This window comes from Lipophrys pholis, assembly GCF_963383615.2.
Source record: "Lipophrys pholis genome assembly, contig: SCAFFOLD_54, whole genome shotgun sequence".
Taxonomy (NCBI): Eukaryota; Metazoa; Chordata; class Actinopteri; order Blenniiformes; family Blenniidae; genus Lipophrys; species Lipophrys pholis.
In genome coordinates this window covers 90,001-116,319 of record NW_028292140.1, presented here as the reverse complement: position 1 = coordinate 116,319, position 26,319 = coordinate 90,001, and the positions used below count along the sequence as shown (strand labels likewise).

The following is a 26,319-nucleotide window of genomic DNA, read 5'->3' as shown; positions in this document are numbered from 1 at the left end:
TCATTAATAATCTCTCAGTGCTGTCCACCGCTCTATATCATTAATAATCTCTCAGTGCTGTCCACCGCTCTATATCATTAATAATCTCTCAGTGCTGTCCACCGCTCTATATCATTAATAATCTCTCAGTGCTATCCACCGCTCTATATCATTAATAATCTCTCAGTTCTATTGATCATGGAGCTGCTGATTCGGCAGCAACGTTTCACTAAAGAACCCTCTAGAACACTGCAGATTAGCTGTGTTGATAATGTGGATCAATAAGTCTGATATGTGAAAACATTAACTGTTTGAGTTCTGGTTCAGTTCACCAGTTCATCTGGTTCAGTTCACCATCTGGTTCAGTTCACCAGTTCACCATCTGGTTCAGTTCACCAGTTCACCATCTGGTTCAGTTCACCAGTTCATCTGGTTCAGTTCACCATCTGGTTCAGTTCACCAGTTCATCATCTGGTTCAGTTCACCATCTGGTTCAGTTCACCAGTTCATCATCTGGTTCAGTTCACCATCTGGTTCAGTTCACCAGTTCATCATCTGGTTCAGTTCACCAGTTCATCATCTGGTTCAGTTCACCATCTGGTTCAGTTCACCAGTTCATCATCTGGTTCAGTTCACCAGTTCACCATCAGGTTCAGTTCACCATCTGGTTCAGTTCACCAGTTCATCATCTGGTTCAGTTCACCAGTTCACCATCTGGTTCAGTTCACCAGTTCACCATCAGGTTCAGTTCACCATCTGGTTCAGTTCACCAGTTCACCATCAGGTTCAGTTCACCATCTGGTTCAGTTCACGTGATGTGTGAACAACAACATGTCCGCCTTTAATAGAAGTGAAGGTCCTGAACCGGTCCAGAACCGGGCCACCAACCAAAAGAAGCCCAACCTCTCCCATGTTAACCCTTTAAAGCACTCCTGGATCGCTTGTTCTTTGAAATCTGTCCGCCACATTCACACGCCTGGGTTTATAGCAGAATGTTAGGGTTAGGGTTCCCTAACCCTAACCCTAACCCTAACCCAGGAACCTGAATGTCCACAATGTTTTACTATCATCTTCAATCACGCTTTTAAGCAGAAAATTGTTTGAACATTTGAACGCACCAGGATGAGTCAGAGAATTGCGAACCAATGAGAGGCTGGCTTTCAAAAGGTATAGACCACATGGTTTCAATTGACCAATCGTTGCTCGTTACTGGGCGTCATACAAAACGTGAAGGCAGTAGTGAGTTGTGCACACGAACCAACAATTTGTTATATTTCGATGGAAAAAGATGAATTCAGGCAAAATTAGATGGTGACAAATAGTGATGGACATTATACACACATTGTAGAGGCTTTGAGCAATGCAGAGCAGCTTCCTTCATACTCACCATCACAGAGCAGCTTCCTTCATACTCACCATCACAGAGCAGCTTCCTTCATACTCACCATCACAGAGCAGCTTCCTTCATACTCACGAACAGAGCAGCTTCCTTCATACTCACCATCACAGAGCAGCTTCCTCCGTACTCACTAACAGAGCAGCTTCCTTCATACTCACCATCACAGAGCAGCTTCCTTCATACTCACCATCACAGAGCAGCTTCCTTCATACTCACGAACAGAGCAGCTTCCTTCATACTCACCATCACAGAGCAGCTTCCTCCGTACTCACTAACAGAGCAGCTTCCTTCATACTCACTATCACAGAGCAGCTTCCTTCATACTCACCATCACAGAGCAGCTTCCTTCATACTCACCATCACAGAGCAGCTTCCTTCATACTCACCATCACAGAGCAGCTTCCTTCATACTCACGAACAGAGCAGCTTCCTCCATACTCACGATCACAGAGCAGCTTCCTCCGTACTCACGATCACAGAGCAGCTTCCTTCGTACTCACTATCACAGAGCAGCTTCCTTCGTACTCACTATCACAGAGCAGCTTCCTTCATACTCACCATCACAGAGCAGCTTCCTTCATACTCACCATCACAGAGCAGCTTCCTCCGTACTCACTATCACAGAGCAGCTTCCTTCATACTCACTATCACAGAGCAGCTTCCTTCATACTCACCATCACAGAGCAGCTTCCTCCGTACTCACTAACAGAGCAGCTTCCTTCATACTCACCATCACAGAGCAGCTTCCTCCGTACTCACTAACAGCAGCTTCCTTCATACTCACCATCACAGAGCAGCTTCCTTCATACTCACCATCACAGAGCAGCTTCCTCCGTACTCACTAACAGAGCAGCTTCCTTCATACTCACCATCACAGAGCAGCTTCCTTCATACTCACCATCACAGAGCAGCTTCCTTCATACTCACCATCACAGAGCAGCTTCCTCCGTACTCACTAACAGAGCAGCTTCCTTCATACTCACTATCACAGAGCAGCTTCCTTCATACTCACCATCACAGAGCAGCTTCCTTCATACTCACGAACAGAGCAGCTTCCTTCATACTCACCATCACAGAGCAGCTTCCTCCATACTCACCATCACAGAGCAGCTTCCTTCATACTCACTATCACAGAGCAGCTTCCTTCATACTCACCATCACAGAGCAGCTTCCTCCGTACTCACTATCACAGAGCAGCTTCCTTCATACTCACTATCACAGAGCAGCTTCCTCCGTACTCACTAACAGAGCAGCTTCCTCCGTACTCACTATCACACAGCAGCTTCCTTCATACTCACCATCACAGAGCAGCTTCCTTCATACTCACCATCACAGAGCAGCTTCCTTCATACTCACTAACAGAGCAGCTTCCTTCATACTCACTATCACAGAGCAGCTTCCTCCATACTCACCATCACAGAGCAGCTTCCTTCATACTCACCATCACAGAGCAGCTTCCTCCGTACTCACTAACAGAGCAGCTTCCTTCATACTCACTATCACAGAGCAGCTTCCTTCATACTCACGAACAGAGCAGCTTCCTTCATACTCACCATCACAGAGCAGCTTCCTTCATACTCACCATCACAGAGCAGCTTCCTCCGTACTCACTAACAGAGCAGCTTCCTTCATACTCACTATCACAGAGCAGCTTCCTTCATACTCACCATCACAGAGCAGCTTCCTTCATACTCACGAACAGAGCAGCTTCCTTCATACTCACCATCACAGAGCAGCTTCCTCCATACTCACCATCACAGAGCAGCTTCCTTCATACTCACCATCACAGAGCAGCTTCCTCCATACTCGCCATCACAGAGCAGCTTCCTCCGTACTCACTATCACAGAGCAGCTTCCTTCGTACTCACTATCACAGAGCAGCTTCCTTCAGACTCACTATCACAGAGCAGCTTCCTTCATACTCACCATCACAGAGCAGCTTCCTCCATACTCACTAACAGAGCAGCTTCCTTCATACTCACTATCACAGAGCAGCTTCCTTCATACTCACCATCACAGAGCAGCTTCCTTCATACTCACCATCACAGAGCAGCTTCCTCCGTACTCACTAACAGAGCAGCTTCCTTCATACTCACTAACAGAGCAGCTTCCTTCATACTCACTATCACAGAGCAGCTTCCTTCATACTCACCATCACAGAGCAGCTTCCTTCATACTCACCATCACAGAGCAGCTTCCTTCATACTCACCATCACAGAGCAGCTTCCTTCATACTCACCATCACAGAGCAGCGTCCTCCGTACTCACTAACAGAGCAGCTTCCTTCATACTCACCATCACAGAGCAGCGTCCTCCGTACTCACTAACAGAGCAGCGTCCTCCATACTCAGTAACAGAGCAGCTTCCTTCATACTCACCATCACAGAGCAGCTTCCTTCATACTCACCATCACAGAGCAGCTTCCTTCATACTCACCATCACAGAGCAGCGTCCTCCGTACTCACTAACAGAGCAGCTTCCTTCATACTCACCATCACAGAGCAGCTTCCTTCATACTCACCATCACAGAGCAGCGTCCTCCGTACTCACTAACAGAGCAGCTTCCTTCATACTCAGTAACAGAGCAGCTTCCTTCATACTCACCATCACAGAGCAGCTTCCTTCATACTCACCATCACAGAGCAGCTTCCTTCATACTCACCATCACAGAGCAGCTTCCTTCATACTCACCATCACAGAGCAGCTTCCTTCATACTCACCATCACAGAGCAGCTTCCTCCATACTCACTATCACAGAGCAGCTTCCTTCATACTCACCATCACAGAGCAGCTTCCTTCATACTCACCATCACAGAGCAGCTTCCTTCATACTCACCATCACAGAGCAGCGTCCTCCGTACTCACTAACAGAGCAGCTTCCTTCATACTCAGTAACAGAGCAGCTTCCTTCATACTCACCATCACAGAGCAGCTTCCTTCATACTCACCATCACAGAGCAGCGTCCTCCGTACTCACTAACAGAGCAGCTTCCTTCATACTCAGTAACAGAGCAGCTTCCTTCATACTCAGTAACAGAGCAGCTTCCTTCATACTCACCATCACAGAGCAGCGTCCTCCGTACTCACTAACAGAGCAGCTTCCTTCATACTCAGTAACAGAGCAGCTTCCTTCATACTCAGTAACAGAGCAGCTTCCTTCATACTCACTATCACAGAGCAGCTTCCTTCGTACTCACTATCACAGAGCAGCTTCCTTCGTACTCACCATCACAGAGCAGCGTCCTCCGTACTCACTAACAGAGCAGCTTCCTTCATACTCACCATCACAGAGCAGCCTCCTTAGTAAAGCGGCTCTATGCTTACCCAGCTGCAGTGGTTCTGTGAGGATGTTGTGTGGAGAAGTGAGCTTGTCACTCCGTGTTGATTCCCTCTCTTTGTTGACTCACTAATCACCCTGTTTCTTCTCTTGTCTCCTCTCTGCTGCCTCACTCTCTTGTTAACAACCATAGTGGTTGCAAAGGTTTAAGGTAAGAGTGAACGTGAGGCTGCGGTGGCTCCGTCACGACTCTGGCGGTGGTTTGTGAGCTGAAGAGTCAACGTGAGCTTTGTCTCATGTTTCCTTACATCCCTGCACCTTGTCACAGGCCAGCGCTCAGAACATGAAGGCTGGAGGAGGAGGAGGAGGAGGAGGAGGAGGAGGAGGACTCCCTCGGACCAACCCCCCCACACAGAAGCCCCCCAGTCCACCCATGTCGGGGAAAGGGACCCTAGGGTATGTAGCTGTGCCTCCATCAGACGGGGGAGTGCTCACACAGAGTGGGAGGGGTGAGGAGGTATAGGGAGGTGTGAGGATGTATGGGGGGGATGTCGGGAGGGGTGAGGACTGCCAGAGTGAAAACCCAGTTCTTTCACAGTAAAGTACCAGACTAAACCCAGTTCTTTCACAGTAAAGTACTCGACTAAACCCAGTTCTTTCACAGTAAAGTACCAGACTAAACCCAGTTCTTTCACAGTAAAGTACTAGACTAAACCCATTTCTTTCACAGTAAAGTACTAGACTAAACCCATTTCTTTCACAGTAAAGTACCAGACTAAACCCATTTCTTTCACAGTAAAGTACCAGACTAAACCCATTTCTTTCACAGTAAAGTACCAGACTAAACCCATTTCTTTCACAGTAAAGTACTAGACTAAACCCATTTCTTTCACAGTAAAGTACCAGACTAAACCCAGTTCTTTCACAGTAAAGTACCAGACTAAACCCATTTCTTTCACAGTAAAGTACTAGACTAAACCCATTTCTTTCACAGTAAAGTACCAGACTAAACCCAGTTCTTTCACAGTAAAGTACTAGACTAAACCCATTTCTTTCACAGTAAAGTACCAGACTAAACCCATTTCTTTCACAGTAAAGTACCAGACTAAACCCATTTCTTTCACAGTAAAGTACTAGACTAAACCCATTTCTTTCACAGTAAAGTACCAGACTAAACCCAGTTCTTTCACAGTAAAGTACTAGACTAAACCCATTTCTTTCACAGTAAAGTACTAGACTAAACCCATTTCTTTCACAGTAAAGTACCAGACTAAACCCATTTCTTTCACAGTAAAGTACCAGACTAAACCCATTTCTTTCACAGTAAAGTACCAGACTAAACCCATTTCTTTCACAGTAAAGTACCAGACTAAACCCAGTTCTTTCACAGTAAAGTACCAGACTAAACCCATTTCTTTCACAGTAAAGTACTAGACTAAACCCATTTCTTTCACAGTAAAGTACTAGACTAAACCCAGTTCTTTCACAGTAAAGTACCAGACTAAACCCATTTCTTTCACAGTAAAGTACCAGACTAAACCCATTTCTTTCACAGTAAAGTACTAGACTAAACCCATTTCTTTCACAGTAAAGTACTAGACTAAACCCATTTCTTTCACAGTAAAGTACCAGACTAAACCCATTTCTTTCACAGTAAAGTACCAGACTAAACCCTGTTATTTCACAGTAAAGTACCAGACTAAACCCATTTCTTTCACAGTAAAGTACTAGACTAAACCCATTTCTTTCACAGTAAAGTACTAGACTAAACCCAGTTCTTTCACATTAAAGTACCAGACTAAACCCATTTCTTTCACAGTAAAGTACCAGACTAAACCCATTTCTTTCACAGTAAAGTACTAGACTAAACCCATTTCTTTCACAGTAAAGTACCAGACTAAACCCAGTTCTTTCACAGTAAAGTACTCGACTAAACCCAGTTCTTTCACAGTAAAGTACCAGACTAAACCCAGTTCTTTCACAGTAAAGTACTAGACTAAACCCATTTCTTTCACAGTAAAGTACTAGACTAAACCCATTTCTTTCACAGTAAAGTACCAGACTAAACCCATTTCTTTCACAGTAAAGTACCAGACTAAACCCATTTCTTTCACAGTAAAGTACTAGACTAAACCCATTTCTTTCACAGTAAAGTACCAGACTAAACCCAGTTCTTTCACAGTAAAGTACTAGACTAAACCCATTTCTTTCACAGTAAAGTACTAGACTAAACCCATTTCTTTCACAGTAAAGTACCAGACTAAACCCATTTCTTTCACAGTAAAGTACCAGACTAAACCCATTTCTTTCACAGTAAAGTACTAGACTAAACCCATTTCTTTCACAGTAAAGTACCAGACTAAACCCAGTTCTTTCACAGTAAAGTACCAGACTAAACCCATTTCTTTCACAGTAAAGTACTAGACTAAACCCATTTCTTTCACAGTAAAGTACTAGACTAAACCCAGTTCTTTCACAGTAAAGTACCAGACTAAACCCATTTCTTTCACAGTAAAGTACCAGACTAAACCCATTTCTTTCACAGTAAAGTACTAGACTAAACCCATTTCTTTCACAGTAAAGTACTAGACTAAACCCATTTCTTTCACAGTAAAGTACCAGACTAAACCCAGTTATTTCACAGTAAAGTACCAGACTAAACCCATTTCTTTCACAGTAAAGTACTAGACTAAACCCATTTCTTTCACAGTAAAGTACTAGACTAAACCCAGTTCTTTCACATTAAAGTACCAGACTAAACCCATTTCTTTCACAGTAAAGTACCAGACTAAACCCATTTCTTTCACAGTAAAGTACTAGACTAAACCCATTTCTTTCACAGTAAAGTACCAGACTAAACCCAGTTCTTTCACAGTAAAGTACTCGACTAAACCCAGTTCTTTCACAGTAAAGTACCAGACTAAACCCAGTTCTTTCACAGTAAAGTACTAGACTAAACCCATTTCTTTCACAGTAAAGTACTAGACTAAACCCATTTCTTTCACAGTAAAGTACCAGACTAAACCCATTTCTTTCACAGTAAAGTACCAGACTAAACCCATTTCTTTCACAGTAAAGTACTAGACTAAACCCATTTCTTTCACAGTAAAGTACCAGACTAAACCCAGTTCTTTCACAGTAAAGTACTAGACTAAACCCATTTCTTTCACAGTAAAGTACTAGACTAAACCCATTTCTTTCACAGTAAAGTACCAGACTAAACCCATTTCTTTCACAGTAAAGTACCAGACTAAACCCATTTCTTTCACAGTAAAGTACTAGACTAAACCCATTTCTTTCACAGTAAAGTACCAGACTAAACCCAGTTCTTTCACAGTAAAGTACCAGACTAAACCCATTTCTTTCACAGTAAAGTACTAGACTAAACCCATTTCTTTCACAGTAAAGTACCAGACTAAACCCAGTTCTTTCACAGTAAAGTACCAGACTAAACCCATTTCTTTCACAGTAAAGTACCAGACTAAACCCATTTCTTTCACAGTAAAGTACTAGACTAAACCCATTTCTTTCACAGTAAAGTACTAGACTAAACCCATTTCTTTCACAGTAAAGTACCAGACTAAACCCAGTTATTTCACAGTAAAGTACCAGACTAAACCCATTTCTTTCACAGTAAAGTACTAGACTAAACCCATTTCTTTCACAGTAAAGTACTAGACTAAACCCAGTTCTTTCACATTAAAGTACCAGACTAAACCCATTTCTTTCACAGTAAAGTACCAGACTAAACCCATTTCTTTCACAGTAAAGTACTAGACTAAACCCATTTCTTTCACAGTAAAGTACCAGACTAAACCCAGTTCTTTCACAGTAAAGTACTAGACTAAACCCATTTCTTTCACAGTAAAGTACTAGACTAAACCCATTTCTTTCACAGTAAAGTACTAGACTAAACCCAGTTCTTTCACAGTAAAGTACCAGACTAAACCCATTTCTTTCACAGTAAAGTACCAGACTAAACCCATTTCTTTCACAGTAAAGTACTAGACTAAACCCAGTTCTTTCACAGTAAAGTACCAGACTAAACCCATTTCTTTCACAGTAAAGTACCAGACTAAACCCATTTCTTTCACAGTAAAGTACCAGACTAAACCCATTTCTTTCACAGTAAAGTACTAGACTAAACCCATTTCTTTCACAGTAAAGTACCAGACTAAACCCAGTTCTTTCACAGTAAAGTACTAGACTAAACCCATTTCTTTCACAGTAAAGTACTAGACTAAACCCAGTTCTTTCACAGTAAAGTACCAGACTAAACCCATTTCTTTCACAGTAAAGTACTAGACTAAACCCAGTTCTTTCACAGTAAAGTACCAGACTAAACCCATTTCTTTCACAGTAAAGTACCAGACTAAACCCAGTTATTTCACAGTAAAGTACCAGACTAAACCCATTTCTTTCACAGTAAAGTACTAGACTAAACCCATTTCTTTCACAGTAAAGTACCAGACTAAACCCATTTCTTTCACAGTAAAGTACTAGACTAAACCCAGTTCTTTAGCAGTAAAGTACCAGACTAAACCCATTTCTTTCACAGTAAAGTACCAGACTAAACCCATTTCTTTCACAGTAAAGTACCAGACTAAACCCATTTCTTTCACAGTAAAGTACTAGACTAAACCCAGTTCTTTAGCAGTAAAGTACCAGACTAAACCCATTTCTTTCACAGTAAAGTACTAGACTAAACCCATTTCTTTCACAGTAAAGTACCAGACTAAACCCATTTCTTTCACAGTAAAGTACTAGACTAAACCCATTTCTTTCACAGTAAAGTACCAGACTAAACCCATTTCTTTCACAGTAAAGTACTAGACTAAACCCAGTTCTTTAGCAGTAAAGTACCAGACTAAACCCATTTCTTTCACAGTAAAGTACTAGACTAAACCCAGTTCTTTCACAGTAAAGTACTAGACTAAACCCAGTACTTTCATAGTAAAGTTCCTACGCTGCAGCAGCAGAGGGGAAAGACAGACTGGTAGGAAGTTGCTGCCACAGACAACACATCAGTTTGAACGCTCTCCTCCATTGAATGAACATTTACCTGAGGATGACAGCAGACAGGTAGAAATAATAAATACTGTAAAATCTGAATTTCATTTAGGGTTGGGGTTAGGGTTAGGGTTAGCAATCCAACAGGGTTAGGGTTAGGTTAGGGTTAGCAATCCAACAGGGTTAGGGTTGGGTTAGGGTTAGGGTTGGGTTAGGGTTAGGTTAGGGTTAGCAATCCAACAGGGTTAGGGTTGGGTTAGGGTTAGGGTTAGCAATCCAACAGGGTTGGGTTAGGGTTGGGTTAGGGTTAGGGTTAGGGTTAGCAATCCAACAGGGTTAGGGTTGGGTTAGGGTTAGCAATCCAACAGGGTTGGGTTAGGGTTGGGTTAGGGTTAGCAATCCAACAGGGTTGGGTTAGGGTTAGGGATAGGGTTAGCAATCCAACAGGGTTAGGGTTGGGTTAGGGTTAGCAATCCAACAGGGTTGGGTTAGGGTTGGGTTAGGGTTAGGGTTAGCAATCCAACAGGGTTGGGTTAGGGATAGGGTTAGGGTTAGCAATCCAACAGGGTTAGGGTTAGGGTTAGGGTTAGCAATCCAACAGGGTTGGGTTAGGGTTTGGTTAGGGTTAGGGTTAGCAATCCAACAGGGTTAGGGTGTGGTTAGGGTTAGGGTTAGCAATCCAACAGGGTTGGGTTAGGGTTGGGTTAGGGTTAGGGTTAGCAATCCAACAGGGTTGGGTTAGGGTTAGGGTTAGCAATCCAACAGGGTTAGGGTTAGGGTTAGCAATCCAACAGGGTTAGGGTTAGGGTTGGGTGAGGGTTAGGGTTAGCAATCCAACAGGGTTAGGGTTAGGGTTGGGTTAGGGTTAGGGTTAGCAATCCAACAGGGTTGGGTTAGGGTTAGGGTTAGCAATCCAACAGGGTTAGGGTTAGGGTTAGGGTTAGGGTTAGCAATCCAACAGGGTTAGGGTTAGGGTTGGGTTAGGGTTAGGGTTAGCAATCCAACAGTGTTGGGTTAGGGTTGGGTTAGGGTTAGGGTTAGCAATCCAACAGGGTTAGGGTTAGGGTTGGGTTAGGGTTAGGGTTAGCAATCCAACAGGGTTAGGGTTAGGGTTAGGGTTAGGGTTAGCAATCCAACAGGGTTAGGGTTAGGGTTGGGTTAGGGTTAGGGTTAGCAATCCAACAGTGTTGGGTTAGGGTTGGGTTAGGGTTAGGGTTAGCAATCCAACAGGGTTAGGGTTAGGGTTGGGTTAGGGTTAGGGTTAGCAATCCAACAGGGTTGGGTTAGGGTTGGGTTAGGGTTAGGGTTAGCAATCCAACAGGAGGACGGAAGCAGCGACACATGAAATTTAAAACCATCATTCACAATGGAAAGGCAGATATGCTCTGATTGCACTTCACTAAGGTTTTAATTTTAGTGTTTAAAATGATGTAGGATATTAAATAAAAATAAAAAAATCGTTCAGTAGCTACTTCAAGTAGTACTTTCAACCCAGAACCAGATGTAGTTTGAACTGGTCCACTGTTAATGTCTTACTGAGTAGATTCACTCAATGGTTACACATTTTATTGGTGGAGTCATTTACAGTGGGACCATATGTGTGTCAACACAAGAAACTACTACAATTACCACACACACACACACACACACACACACACACACACACACACACACACACACACACACCCCAGTAGTATCAGTCTGAGGGAGACGTTTCTATCCGTTCTACACACTGTTGCTTTACCAGTATTACAAAGAAAACTACCGTTTCACAACACAACGTATTGCTGTGCATAAAAAGTGCTCTGATGTGAACCGCGGGGCAATTCGGAAAGGATTCTCCCCCTCGAGGAATTGATAGAGTGCAAAACAAACCAAATCTGGTATGGGCACTCGAGACGCAAGTTATCTCACATTATTTCTGCCTCGATGTTGATTGGTCCATTTCTGGGAGTGCCTCAGGTGGAAGGAGACAAGGAGAAACTCAGGGTTTCCCCTACAAAACCTGACAGCCACCAAGTTCTGTTCAGTGTGTTGCCATGGTGACTGACTCAAGAGTTTATTTAAGCTCTTTTTCTGGAATGGATAACTTAGTTTCCCTCATTTCAGGGTTAACACTGAGATAACCCACTTTCTGAAATACCCCCCAGGTCCGTTATCATTAATTGCTGATTTACACGAACATGGACTTTAAAACTACCAATATGGACTTTAAAACTACCAATATGGACTTTAAAACTACCAATATGGACTGTAAAACTACTAATATGGACTTTAAAACTACCAATATGGACTATAAAACTACCAATATGGACTATAAAGCTACCAATATGGACTATAATACTACCAATATGGACTGTAAAACTACCAATATGGACATTTAAACCATCAATATGGACTATAAAACTACCAATATGGACTATAAAACTACCAATATGGACTATTAAGCCACCAATATGGACTATAAAACTACCAATATGGACTATAAAACTACCAATATGGACTTTTAAACCATCAATATGGACTATAAAACTACTAATATGGACTATAAAGCTACCAATATGGACTATTAAACCACCAATATGGACTATAAAACTACCAATATGGACTTTTAAACCATCAATATGGACTATAAAACTACTAATATGGACTATAAAGCTACCAATATGGACTTTTAAACCACCAATATGGACTATAAAACTTTCAGTATGGACTATAAAACCACTATAAAACTACTGAAGGTTAATAAAGTGAAGGTTTTGTCAGGAATGCCGTTCATCCAGGCTGACAGCTGTAACCAGCGCTCACTGAGCGGAATCTGAAATGTTGCTGTGATAAATCAGTGAGCTGAGAACATTGAGCTGCTTTTCTCTGGAGGTGTTGGATGTTTGTATCTGACTGTTGGAGGCCTTTCTTCCTCCACAGGAACTGTGGGTGTGTGTGGGTGTGTGGGGGTGTGTGCGTGTGCGTGTGTGGGGGTGTGTGTGTGTGTGCGTGTGCGTGTGTGGGGGTGTGTGTGTGTGTGTGTGTGTGGGGGTGTGTGCGTGTGTGTGTGTGTGGGGGTGTGTGCGTGTGTGGGGGTGTGTGTGTGTGTGTGTGTGTGGGGGTGTGTGCGTGTGCGTGTGTGGGGGTGTGTGTGTGTGTGTGTGTGTGTGTGTGTGTGTGTGTGTGTGTGTGTGTGTGTGTGTGTGTGCGTGTCCCCACCATAGCGCCAACCCCTCCATGGTGCTGCAGCACATCACTTTTGATTGAGTGTGGTTTTGACCCAGCTCGTCCACTCCTGGCTGCCCCGTGTCCTGACAGCAGCATCCTGTCACCATGGCAACACCCCGCTGTGTCTGGTGCTCACTTTTATATCGCAGCACACACACTGCAACTGTAGCGGTTGAGATCTCATTTGATGAACACTAATGGGACTAAAACAACTGTAGTGGAAGTGGGGATGTGAATAGGAAGGGAACAGGGAGGATGTGAAGGGAACATGAACAGGATATGGGGGAATGTGAACAGGAAGAGAACAGGATGAGGGGAATGGGAACAGGATGAGGGGAATGGGAACAGGAAGGGAACAGGATGAGGGGAATGTGAACAGGAAGAGAACAGGATGAGGAGAATGGGAACAGGATGAGGAGAATGGGAACATGATGAGGGGAATGGGAACAGGATGAAGGGGGATGAGAACAGGAAGGGAACAGGATGAGGGGAATGGGAACATGATGAAGGGGGATGGGAACAGGAAGAGAACAGGATGAGGGGAATGGGAACAGGATGAGGGGAATGGGAACAGGAAGGGAACAGGATGAGGGGAATGGGAACAGGAAGAGAACAGGATGAGGGGAATGGGAACATGATGAAGGGGGATGGGAACATGATGAGGGGAATGGGAACAGGATGAGGGGAATGGGAACAGGAAGGGAACAGGATGAGGGGAATGGGAACAGGAAGAGAACAGGATGAGGGGAATGGGAACAGGAAGAGAACAGGATGAGGAGAATGGGAACAGGATGAGGAGAATGGGAACATGATGAGGGGAATGGGAACAGGATGAAGGGGGATGAGAACAGGAAGGGAACAGGATGAGGGGAATGGGAACAGGATGAAGGGGAATGGGAACAGGATGAAGGGGAATGGGAACAGGATGAGGGGAATGGGAACAGGATGGGAACAGGATGAAGGGGAATGGGAACAGGGTGAAGGGAATGTGAACAGGATGAAGGGGAATGGGAACAGGATGAGGGGAATGGGAACAGGAAGGGAACAGGATGAAGGGGAATGGGAACAGGATGAAGGGAATGTGAACAGGATGAATGGGAATGGGAACAGGATGAGGGGAATGGGAACAGGATGAGGGGAATGGGAACAGGAAGGGAACAGGATGAAGGGAATGGGAACAGGATGAAGGGGAATGGGAACAGGAAGGGAACAGGATGAAGGGGGATGGGAACAGGATGAGGGGAATGGGAACAGGAAGGGAACAGGATGAAGGGGAATGGGAACAGGATGAGGGGAATGGGAACAGGATGAAGGGGAATGGGAACAGGATGAAGGGGAATGGGAACAGGAAGGAAACAGGATGAAGGGGAATGGGAACAGGATGAAGGGGAATGGGAACAGGATGAAGGGGAATGGGAACAGGATGAAGGGGAATGGGAACAGGATGAAGGGGAATGGGAACAGGAAGAGAACAGGATGAGGGGAATGGGAACAGGAAGGGAACAGGATGAGGGGAATGGGAACAGGAAGAGAACAGGATGAGGGGAATGGGAACAGGAAGGGAACAGGATGAAGGGGATGTGAACAGGATGAAGGGGAATGGGAACAGGAAGAGAACAGGATGAGGGGAATGGGAACAGGAAGGGAACAGGATGAGGGGAATGGGAACAGGATGAAGGGGAAGGGGAACAGGAAGGGAACAGGATGAGGGGAATGGGAACAGGATGAAGGGGAAGGGGAACAGGAAGGGAACAGGATGAGGGGAATGGGAACAGGAAGGGGAACAGGATGAAGGGGAATGAAAACAGGATGAGGGGAATGGGAACAGGAAGGGAACACGATGAGGGGAATGGGAACAGGATGAGGGGAATGGGAACAGGAAGGGAACACGATGAGGGGAATGGGAACAGGATGAAGGGGAATGGGAACAGGATGAAGGGGAATGGGAACAGGAAGAGAACAGGATGAAGGGGATGTGAACAGGAAGGGAACAGGTTGAGGGGAATGGGAACAGGAAGTGAACAGGATGAAGGGGAATGGGAACAGGGTGAGGGGAATGGGAACAGGAAGGGAACAGGATGAAGGGGAATGGGAACAGGAAGGGAACAGGATGAGGGGAATGGGAACAGGATGAAGGGGAATGGGAACAGGATGAAGGGGAATGGGAACAGGATGAGGGGAATGGGAACAGGAAGGGAACAGGATGAGGGGAATGGGAACAGGAAGGGAACAGGATGAGGGGAATGGGAACAGGAAGGGAACAGGATGAGGGGAATGGGAACAGGATGAAGGGGAATGGGAACAGGAAGGGAACAGGATGAAGGGGAATGGGAACAGGAAGGGAACAGGATGAGGGGAATGGGAACATGATGAGGGGAATGGGAACAGGATGAAGGGGAATGGGAACAGGATGAGGGGAATGGGAACAGGAAGGGAACAGGATGAGGGGAATGGGAACATGATGAGGGGAATGGGAACAGGATGAAGGGGAATGGGAACAGGAAGGGAACAGGATGAGGGGAATGGGAACAGGAAGGGAACAGGATGAAGGGGAATGGGAACAGGAAGGGAACAGGATGAGGGGAATGGGAACATGATGAGGGGAATGGGAACAGGAAGGGAACAGGATGAGGGGAATGGAAACAGGATGAGGGGAATTGGAACAGGAAGGGAACAGGATGAAGGGGAATGGGAACAGGATGAAGGGGAATGGGAACAGGAAGGGAACAGGATGAAGGGGAATGGGAACAGGAAGGGAACAGGGTGAGGGGAATGGGAACAGGAAGGGAACAGGATGAAGGGGAATGGGAACAGGAAGGGAACAGGATGAGGGGAATGGGAACAGGAAGGGAACAGGATGAAGGGGAATGGGAACAGGATGAAGGGGAATGGGAACAGGATGAGGGGAATGGGAACAGGATGAAGGGGAATGGGAACAGGAAGGGAACAGGATGAAGGGGAATGGGAACAGGAAGGGAACAGGGTGAGGGGAATGGGAACAGGAAGGGAACAGGATGAAGGGGAATGGGAACAGGAAGGGAACAGGATGAGGGGAATGGGAACAGGAAGGGAACAGGATGAAGGGGAATGGGAACAGGAAGGGAACAGGATGAGGGGAATGGGAACAGGAAGGGAACAGGATGAAGGGGAATGGGAACAGGATGAAGGGGAATGGGAACAGGATGAAGGGGAATGGGAACAGGATGAAGGGGAATGGGAACAGGATGAGGGGAATGGGAACAGGATGAAGGGGAATGGGAACAGGAAGGGAACAGGATGAATTGGAATGGGAACAGGAAGGGAACAGGATGAAGGGGAATGGGAACAGGATGAGGGGAATGGGAACAGGAAGGGAACAGGATGAGGGGAATGGGAACAGGATGAAGGGGAATGGGAACAGGATGAAGGGGAATGGGAACAGGATGAAGGGGAATGGGAACAGGATGAAGGGGAATGGGAACAGGTTGAGGGGAATGGGAACAGGAAGGGAACAGGATGAAGGGGAATGGGAACAGGATGAAGGGGAATGGGAACAGGAAGAGAACAGGATGAGGGGAATGGGAACAGGATGAAGGGGAAGGGGAACAGGAAGGGAACAGGATGAAGGGGAATGAGAACAGGATGAGGGGAATGGGAACAGGAAGGGAACAGGATGAGGGGAATGGGAACAGGATGAGGGGAATGGGAACAGGAAGGGAACACGATGAGGGGAATGGGAACAGGAAGGGAACAGGATGAGGGGAATGGGAACAGGATGAGGGGAATGTGAACAGGAAGGGAACAGGATGAGGGGAATGGGAACAGGAAGGGAACAGGATGAGGGGAATGGGAACAGGAAGGGAAAAGGAGACATGTTTTTTCCTGGAGAGTCAGACAAGGTTGAGTTTACATCTTGGGAAAGTATCTTAAATTTAATTGTGGCCCCGCCTCTTTTAGTGTTGGCTCCGCCCTTCATCCGAGACCCCTCAGCCAACCCCTACAGTACGCACATCCCATCATTCACCGTTTTTTAAGTTTGCATTTGTTTGTTGCTGTCCTTCCTTCCCCTCACACCCCCCCCACCCCCCCACCCCCCCCCCCCACCCCCCCACCCCCCCACCCCCCCCACCCCCCCACCACACACACACACACACAGGCGCCACTCCCCCTATAGGACGCTTGAGCCGGTGCGTCCGCCCGTTGTCCCTAACGACTACGTCTCAAGCCCGACGCGCAGCATGGCGCCCCCCCAGCAGAGCCCTGCACGCACTGCATCTGTTAATCAGAGGAACCGCACGTACAGGTACCCCCCCCTCCCACTTTCCCAGCATGCTTTTCTACGCTCCCCTTTTCCCTTTACCTCCTGCTCTTTTGCCTTTTTGTGGGTCTTTTTTCCCTGAAATGACTCATCGTAGGAAGCTTTCTTCCCCTTTTCTCCTTTTTTTCTAACCCATCCGACTTTCAGCCGACTGTCAGGGTATATAACCCCCCCCCCCCCCCCCCCCCGTGTCGCCCCCACAGACTTTCTTGCCAGACTGCAGTGAGGGAGGTAAAGATGACATACATAGGAGAAGTTCCTCCCGACTTCATCCACAGCTCATTTTCCTCCTCATGTGACTCAATGCTTCCTGCTTCCACATGGCTCTCACATCTGTCCTGTGTGGTTGATCCCTCATTATGTCCCTGTCCAGACCTTCAGTTGCCTCTCCTCTTGATTTATCTGTCCTCACTGTGACATGAGTTGTTTTAGTATGTACTAATTCATTGATGCTGCTTTAATGAACACAGTTCAGTGTTCAGTCTGCAGTTCTGACCCTGTTTAAGAACTAACCCTTTTCTTTTTCATTTCCCCCTTCAACACTGGACAAGAGTTGCTGATCTCAAACCCAAACCTCCAACTATAACCTCTGTGTTCGTCCACAGAGCTGCAACCCCAGACAACCCTTCCATGGATGAGATAGCAGCATTTGTTTGGAGAAAATAAATCCTGTACAGTGTAGTTTTACATATCATTTCTAATTAATATTTTAGATATGTTTCATATATCTAGTATATGTCCTGATATATTTCGTATAGTATCATATGGCTTTGTTTCTCACGAAGAATGGTTTTGATTGCACACATGACGCCCCCTCACCCAAAACTTAGGTGCTGTCGTGTGCTGCACATGCACGTTCCAGCTCGCTAATGACAATTAGTCATATTTTAATCATGTTTATCGAGTCATGTCGCTACTGTAGGAGCCCCGCAGCTCGTTAATGTCGTGATGCACCTGAACGCATCACTCAATGCGGTCAGCTACAAAGCGGTGTTATCCCGTTCCAACATCGGGGCACTACAATGTCTTTACACCGCTCTAAAGATACTTTGACATACAATCCTTCAAATCAATAATGCTGAAAAAGTTTGTAACATCGCTACGGTATGAACGCATCCCTCAAAGCCGTCATCTATGAAGTGCCGTTTTAACTTTACGGCTTATTTGTCTTCAGAAATACATTTCTCAAAAACGTGTTTCTGAGCCGGTGCACGGCGTGCCCCTGTTGAGGTTGCGTGTCAAATACACTTGATAACTCTTCCAAATGTGTAACGCTAAATCAATAATGCTGAAAAAATGAGTCGTGGATGAGTTGTCCGGGTTAGCAGTGTGTGTGTGTGTGTGTGTGTGTGTGTGTGTGTTCTGACTTGCTGTGGTCCTGTTCTGACCCGCCCTGCCTGCCTGCCTGCCTGCAGCAGTGGGAGCAGTGGAGGCAGCCACCCCAGCAGCAGTCGCAGCAGCAGCAGGGAAAACAGCGGCAGTGGCAGTGTGGGGGTTCCCATCGCCGTGCCCACCCCGGCCCCGCCCACTGCATTCCCAGGTAACCTGCTTGTTGCTTTTGTACCTGGTTGAGATGTACTAACATGACTGATGTGTGGCCAGGACCCAGGACTGCAGCACCCCTCCTCACTCCGATCTGGTGTGGACCACCTCACCTACCTTTTCTCTCTCCTTCCTTCTTTTCACCCCCCCCAAACCTCCAGCCCCAGGTTCGGGTCCTGTCTCCTCCAACCCATCTAAACCTCCCCCCAACACCGCCACCACCCCGGGGCCCCCTCCCTCCGTCCTCGACGGCCCCCCACAGGCCCCTAACCTTCCTGTAGAGATCCCGCCTGTCCCCCCACCCCCACCCCAGCTACCTGCCTCTTTGGCCCCCTCTGGCACAGGGCCTGCTGCTTATGGCAACCTTACACAAGGTGAGTGACCTGGTGGGAGAGTCTCCCCCTGCATGACCTCTGGAGCCCCCCCCCCCCCCCATCACCCATCATCACACTGACACCTGGGAACAGTCAGTCCAAGACCACATCCACATGAGCCAAAACATTTGATCTTCTCCCCGGGGGTCGCAAAAACAGTTCCGTCCACCTCTCCCTCTGAACACGGCTCAACACGACGCTTAAGAGCATGTAGTACATATGCAAGGCTTTAAGGGGCGCTGTGACTCACCAAACACACCACAAACGCAGAAGAAGAGATGGAACACATAGAAATTTCGAAGTAGACTCCTGCTCATGAACTTCTTTATAACTCTGAGTTCTATAGGTCTATGGCCCTGCTCCACCTGCAGCTCCACCTGCAGCTCCACCGGAGCTTGTGGTCCCTGATTGTTGCTGTTTTTTAATGACATTGCGGGCCGTGGTGGAGGGGAGAGGCGGGCGATTACCTCATCCTTTTTCCACAGATGATCGTCTCTGCTGTCCACACTCCGGTGTGTGAACGTCACGCGCTGGAGTTTTACAATTACCTCACACTGGGACCCGTCTCCAAAAAAACCCGTTAGTGTGGATGATCGGCTAAAAACAGCTCGTTTACGTGAACCGGCATCCTTGTGTGGACGGCCTCTAATGTAAGAGCTGCTGTACCAGACCCCCCCCCCCCCCCACACACACACACACAATCACCCATCATCACACCAACAGCTGGGAACAGTCGGTCTAATGTAAGGCGCCGTTTACATGGCAACGAATACGAGTGTATCCTCAAAACTTCCTTCCTTTTTGGAGGCTCCGTTTACACGACACCAGTGTGCGGAGCCACTGATCCCGGCTCCCAAGGTGGAAAGATTCTTTCACAGTCACTATTCCCTCACAGTCACTATTCCCTCCTGCTGAGACTGCTGGAGGCTATTTGTGCTCTTAATGCTCATGCACATACCCCCCCCCCCCCCCCCCCCCCTCCCCTCCCTCCCTTCTGCTCATCCACTTGTACTCAAACACTCAAACGTCCGGTTCCTCATCAGTCCATACGGGTGTCAGGTTCTCTCCATTTTCTTCACCTTTATAGCGTATTGTTCTCTACACACATATCTGTGTGGTTTCATTACAAAATCAAGCAATGGCGCCCTTGAGTGGCCGGGCAGACTAACTACATGGTTGTCAGTGTGTCCACTGCGGCAGTGGAAATGCACTCCTTTTTTTTTATGGATTAGGTGTTGTCAGGTGAAACATTGTGGTGTAAACGTGGCCTCAGAGCTGCAGTACCAGCGCTTCCTGTCGTTCATTCTCCCCTCATCCTGTCCCTCACCCTGTCCCTCACCCTGTCCCTCACCCTGTCCTGCATGCTGCTGCTCACACCTCAGATGCATGAGCTCTGTGGTCAAATGGAAATGTTTTCTTTGTGGCTGTGAAGCTGTGAGTCTACTAACCCTCTAATGTTACATACCATGGATCTGGCATGAAATCACAGACCCATCGGTTTGGACTATTTTTTACTTCTTACATGTGACTTTTGCCAAACAACCTGTTGGTCAACAATTTGTCTGTGCTGCCCCCTGCTGTGGCATCCTGGCAGGTGCCACTCAGTTTTACAGCATGAACCGCCCAGTGCAGCAGCAGCAGCAGCAGCAGCAGCAGCAGCAGCAGCAGAATGTCCCAGTGGGTGGTTCCCTGCCATACCGCCGACCATCCTCCGTCACCGGGCAGCCGAGTGTGCCACACAACCAGAGCCAGCTCAACGGGGGGCCGCACTTCATTCAGAACCAAGGTACCCTCTACAAATCCATTTCTGAACCTTCACCTGGAATAACATCTCAGGTCACATGACAGACTGAAAGGTTCACATCATATCAGCAACTTCTTCCTACTCCTTTTCAGCCATCTTGATGTATGTTTACGTGTGTATACTTGAATATAGATCGTGTTTCCAAATATATTTTCATAAAATGTAGCTAATCAAATTTTCCTCTCAATAAATTCACTAAAGAGTGTGTGTGTGGGTGTGTGGGTGTGTGGGTGTGTGGGTGTGTGGGTGTGTGGGTGTGTGGGTGTGTGGGTGTGTGTGTGTGTGTGTGTGTGTGTGTGTGTGTGTGTGTGTGTGTGTGTGTGTGTAGTGTATACGATTGCACAGGTTTTTTTTATCACATATCTAGAATAGATTAAACATGAAACCCATAAGTATACCTATATTTATAGCAAGAGAAAGGGAACAGAACAGGCTATGAGACAGAGAGAAGTCTACCCCTCCAGCAGAAAGTGATATGGTTACCATGACGTCACAGGATGCTCCGCCACTTTTCCCCCAGATTGATGGTATTTTTCACCCTATTTTCTGACGTGTTCACAGTTTTTAGTTTTTCACAAACACTTTCCAGAATTAACGTTTCAGCTTTTGTTGGTTACCTGAAATATGAAATGTTGCTGCTGCTGCTCTGCAAGTCTCTGTTGTTGTTGTTCTCACCTCCTCTGTCTCATTTTCCTCCCCTCTTCCTCTTCCTTCTCCTCCCCCTCTTCCTCTTCCACCTAATCTGTGTACTGTATTGACAGCAGGCCCCCTCGCCCCCCCTCCCCCCTCCATGCAGATCACTCCTCAGCTGCCTCTGATGGGTTTTGTGGCTCGAGTTCAGGAGACCAGTAAGTGTGTTTGAGCTACATCACTGCAATGTCCACTGTTCACTGTATCACTGCAGGTCCACTGTTCACTGTATCACTGCAGGTCCACTGTTCACTGTATCACTGCAATGTCCACTGTTCACTGTATCACTGCAATGTCCACTGTTCACTGTATCACTGCAGGTCCACTGTTCACTGTATCACTGCAGGTCCACTGTTCACTGTATCACTGCAATGTCCAGTGTTCACTGTATCACTGCAGGTCCAGTGTTCACTGTCTGTATCACTGCAGGTCCATTGTTCACTGTATCACTGCAATGTCCACTGTTCACTGTCTGTATCACTGCAGGTCCAGTGTTCACTGTCTGTATCACTGCAGGTCCAGTGTTCACTGTATCACTGCAGGTCCACTGTTCACTGTCTGTGTCACTGCAGGTCTAGTGTTCACTGTATCACTGCAGGTCTAGTGTTCAATGTATCACTGCAGGTCTAGTGTTCACTGTATCACTGCAGGTCCAGTGTTCACTGTATCACTGCAGGTCCACTGTTCACTGTCTGTGTCACTGCAGGTCTAGTGTTCACTGTATCACTGCAGGTCCACTGTTCACTGTCTGTATCACTGCAGGTCCACTGTTCACTGGATGTTAGCAAAGCAACGCAGCAACGTGGATGTTAGCAGAGCCGTAGTCCAGCAGGGCGGCGCTCTGCAGCCAGACCTCAGTGTTTTCAGCCTCCAGCTCTGGGAGGAGAACAGCTCTGACATCAGAACAATGAGCAGCAGCTCCTCCAGGCTGTCAGCAGGCGACTCACACCTCCGTGAAGCTGCGTCCTACTCCACCCTAAACTCCCTGGAAATAGTCCCGATGGTTGGAGCTGCGTTAGAGCTGGAAACATTGTGTTGCTGCTGCCTTGCTCAAGAGTTTCCTCAGGGATTAATAAAGTTTATTATGAGATGATGACGTCACGCAGACCCCCACATTGTCCACATGGAACTAAAGTACTTTGTACTGCTTCCTTTACTGTCCTGATACTAAGCTCAAGTTGTCTTTAGAGAGAGTACATGAATACATTAGTACATTTCATACTTTACTGTAGAGGAGTTTATCACAGCCTCATAGAAAGTCAACAATAATGATATTGATATTAAAGCAAACAGCTCTGCTATCGGAATCGTATCGGTATTGTCAGATTTTCAAATTAAGGTGTTGGGATCAGATCGCAAGTGAAAAAATATGGCTCAGTGCTTCCCTGTTGCATGTCCAGTGTTCACCCCCCTTATTGGCTGCCTCCGTCTTCCAGTCTCAGACGTGCCCCCTCCGCCTCCGCCTGCAGAAGAGCCTGTATTGGAGGAGCCCACGCCTCCTCCTCCGCCCCCCGAGGACTACGAGGACGAGGAGGATGAGGAAGAGTCTGCTGTGGTGGAGTACAGCGACCCGTACGCCGAGGAGGACCCCCCATGGGCTCCTCGCAGCTACATGGAGAAAGGTTGGCTCCCAAAACCAGCTGATCATTGTCACTCACAAAGTTAAAAACACCACATGTAAAGTAACTGAAGTGGAAACATCAGTTACTGTCACTATTCTACCACCACATTATCTGGGCTGAGCTCGTATGAACCGACATTCCTCAGTTGAAGTAAATAAAGTGATAAAGATTCATTCATTCATTCAAGTACAAGTTGATGAGAATAAGCTCCTCCCCCTGAGTGTGTGTTTGCTGTTGTCCTTCTCAGTGGTGGCCATCTACGACTACTCCCGCGACAAAGAGGACGAGCTGTCATTCCAGGAGGGAGCCATCATCTATGTCATCAAGAAGAACGACGATGGCTGGTACGAGGGCGTGATGAACGGCACCACGGGCCTCTTCCCCGGGAACTACGTGGAGTCCATCATGCACTACGCCGACTGAGAGACTTTACTGAGACAGTCCGGGCCAACAGGAGGAACTCCCACTCTATCCTTCCCTCGAATACTTTGTCCATAAACAGAGGACCACTGGATGGCTCTGGGTTCCACTACATTGTTTTTGCTTCTTTTGAGCTGTTTGCCCTTACTTTAAACACTATTTATTGGTGGACAGGATCAGTGGTGGGCTTCCTGAGCAGGGAGGTGCCAAAGCTCACTCAAAGCACATGGAATGATGGCTCTTTAACTCCGCCTTCTTCTAGTGGAAGGTATGAGGAGAAGACAGCGCTTTAACTCCACCTCGTTCTCATGAAAGGAGTGAGAAGCAGTTTAGCCAGTGGCCAGCCTCGGCTGGCTGCAGACTCGTCACCTTGGTTTTCCTCGAACGCAGAGCGGCAGACTGCATATTTCACTGAGGGGATTCCTGCTCTTCTGATGGTTTATGTCTTAATATTTTGCTGTGGTTTGGTTTTTCATTTTCACCCAATCAAGACGATGCATTTAGCTCCTTTCCAAGATGCTTGTGCCATATTGAAGTGTGTGTTGCTGTTCAGAGGTCATCACTTCATTTGCAATAAATTGGCCAGAGTGGAGTTCTCCAACTCCAAATCTTTACTTTTTCAGGTTTTTTGAAGTCTTTCAAATCAAAAGCACATACATTTGTAGTACAAAGGTGTAGAAGAAGAAATAATATAAATGTGAGCTGTATTACGTCCTCAATTTAGGACTTACTGAATATGAAAAAGAAGCCAGCTGTTGTGTTGAAATGGTTTTAACCGTCGCAAGCCCCTGATACTTAAAAAAAAGAAAAACAAAAAAAAAAGAGGTGTCGTTAGTCCACCGTACAGTTTAATACGCTTGGCTGTGGGTGTTTGCGATGGCTCAGTGCTTGTACTTATGTCAGAATCTTTATTTTCTATGAAAAAAAAGCCTCTAACCAGTGGGTCTGTATGTGAGTCTTGCATGCCATTGTTCTTCTCTGTGCTGGTGTCCAAAAACCTGTGTGGCTCTGAGCAGGCACCGGCCTCATCCAAAGAGCTGTCTCTGCTGAACAACTGTGTGAATCCTGGGGACACAGGCCTGCTCTGGACCCTGGGTCTACAGGATTCTTAGACGTCCCTCAGATCGTCCAGAATGCCATTGTGTTGCACAGTTTAAAGTTGAATTGGAGAATTATCATATTTGTAAAATCATGAGAACAAAGACACAAATAAAGTTATTAAGATTTATTGGTGTGATAATGTTGTGACTTTTCTTCTGTTTCTGCTCCGGGAATCCCCACACATGACTGGACCCCCCCCCCCCAACATTCAACATTGGATGTAATAACTGTGTCCAGGTCGAAGGGGACAGGGTGTTTTCATGTCGTCCAGGAGGTGGCGTCGCTGTTGCCGCTTAAGTTTCATATGAGTAGAAGAAGACGTAGTGCCGCTAATGCCAACATGGCGGAGCTGCGGATGGACCAGCTGCCGACAGACCCGTTGCTGCACGTACTGTCCTACCTCAGCTACCGGGACCTGAGCCGGTAAGTCCCCTCCTCCCTCCGCTAGCGGGACTTGCGCTGGTACGTCTCCGTCACTGGGCTCATAGCCTCCCGGAGCCTGTTTTAAGAACCGGTGTTATGGATAAACTGGTTTCCACGCTAACTGTTGACCTATTCCTTGAGCGTCTGTTACTGCTGCGAGATGTTATAAAGATGACAAACAGTTGCTTTCTTGACAAACGTAGTTCTATGGCATTCAAAGTAAAGTTAGGAAGTGCCGAACCTTTTGTGAGTCTTATTTTAGCATCCGCTGAAATCGGTCATCAGTTAACATGGAAACCAGTTCATCTGAAACACTACTAGAGGCGTAAACAAGCTAGCACAGCTACCGGCTAAATGCAGCACGAACAATCCTGAAATGTTCAACTAATGGAGCAATTCCACGGTTATTTATCCAGCCGAACTCATTCATGAATAAGGAAATGGTGATTGAGGTTGATAATCCTGGGATAACTGTGGTGCTGCAGTTACTGTAAAAGGTTGAACAAAAACGTGTTTGCAAACAGAAATGTTGGAAATGTCCCAAAGCAGCGAGCTCACAGAACCAGAACTGTTGTGTTTGTCAAGCTGCTGCACCGGTGTGATCCACTGAACATGAACAACAGGGGGATATGGTGATGGAGTGGCAGGGTGACATGGTGACGGGGATGGAGATAATGTGACATGGTGATGGAGAGACACTGGAGTTATATGGTGATGGAGAGACATGGTGATGGAGAGACATGGTGATGGAGAGACACTTGGGTGACATGGTGATGGAGAGACATGGTGATGGAGAGACACTGGGGTTATATAGTGATTGAGTGGCAGGGTGACATGGTGATGGGGATGGAGATAACGTGACATGGTGATGGAGAGACACTTGGGTGACATGGTGATGGAGAGACATGGTGATGGAGAGACACTGGGGTTATATAGTGATGGAGTGGCAGGGTGACATGGTGACGGGGATGGAGATAATGTGACATGGTGATGGAGAGACACTGGAGTTATATGGTGATGGAGAGACACTGGGGTTATATAGTGATTGAGTGGCAGGGTGACATGGTGATGGGGATGGAGATAACGTGACATGGTGATGGAGAGACACTTGGGTGACATGGTGATGGAGAGACATGGTGATGGAGAGACACTGGGGTTATATAGTGAT

General features: G+C 46.7%; 2 protein-coding genes across 14 annotated transcripts in view; both read left to right on the top strand.

Moving 5' to 3' along the window:
- Positions 1-24,863, top strand: part of LOC308128149 (abl interactor 2-like) — a 30,318-nt gene extending 5,455 nt beyond the window's left edge. The window contains exons 4-12 of one of the 10 annotated variants that reach the window (XM_080493823.1): positions 4,849-4,866; positions 4,984-5,111; positions 17,014-17,160; positions 18,591-18,715; positions 18,879-19,091; positions 20,686-20,877; positions 21,660-21,743; positions 23,022-23,207; positions 23,455-24,854. In XM_080493823.1, the coding sequence (XP_080349949.1) occupies positions 4,849-4,866; positions 4,984-5,111; positions 17,014-17,160; positions 18,591-18,715; positions 18,879-19,091; positions 20,686-20,877; positions 21,660-21,743; positions 23,022-23,207; positions 23,455-23,630 (1,269 nt within the window). In that variant the 3' untranslated portion in view covers positions 23,631-24,854. Of the gene's footprint in view, positions 1-4,848; positions 4,867-4,983; positions 5,112-17,013; positions 17,161-18,590; positions 18,716-18,878; positions 19,092-20,685; positions 20,878-21,656; positions 21,744-23,021; positions 23,208-23,454 lie in introns of all 10 variants that reach the window. The other 9 variants (XM_080493824.1, XM_080493825.1, XM_080493826.1 and 6 more) reach the window with 9 other exon arrangements.
- A 173-nt stretch (positions 24,864-25,036) lies between these two features.
- fbxo3 (F-box protein 3) overlaps positions 25,037-26,319 on the top strand; it is a 19,415-nt gene continuing 18,132 nt past the window's right edge. For 2 of the 4 annotated variants that reach the window (XM_080493813.1, XM_080493815.1), the window contains exon 1: positions 25,041-25,151. In XM_080493813.1, the coding sequence (XP_080349939.1) occupies positions 25,069-25,151 (83 nt within the window). In that variant the 5' untranslated portion in view covers positions 25,041-25,068. Of the gene's footprint in view, positions 25,152-26,319 lie in introns of all 4 variants that reach the window. The other 2 variants (XM_080493812.1, XM_080493814.1) reach the window with 2 other exon arrangements.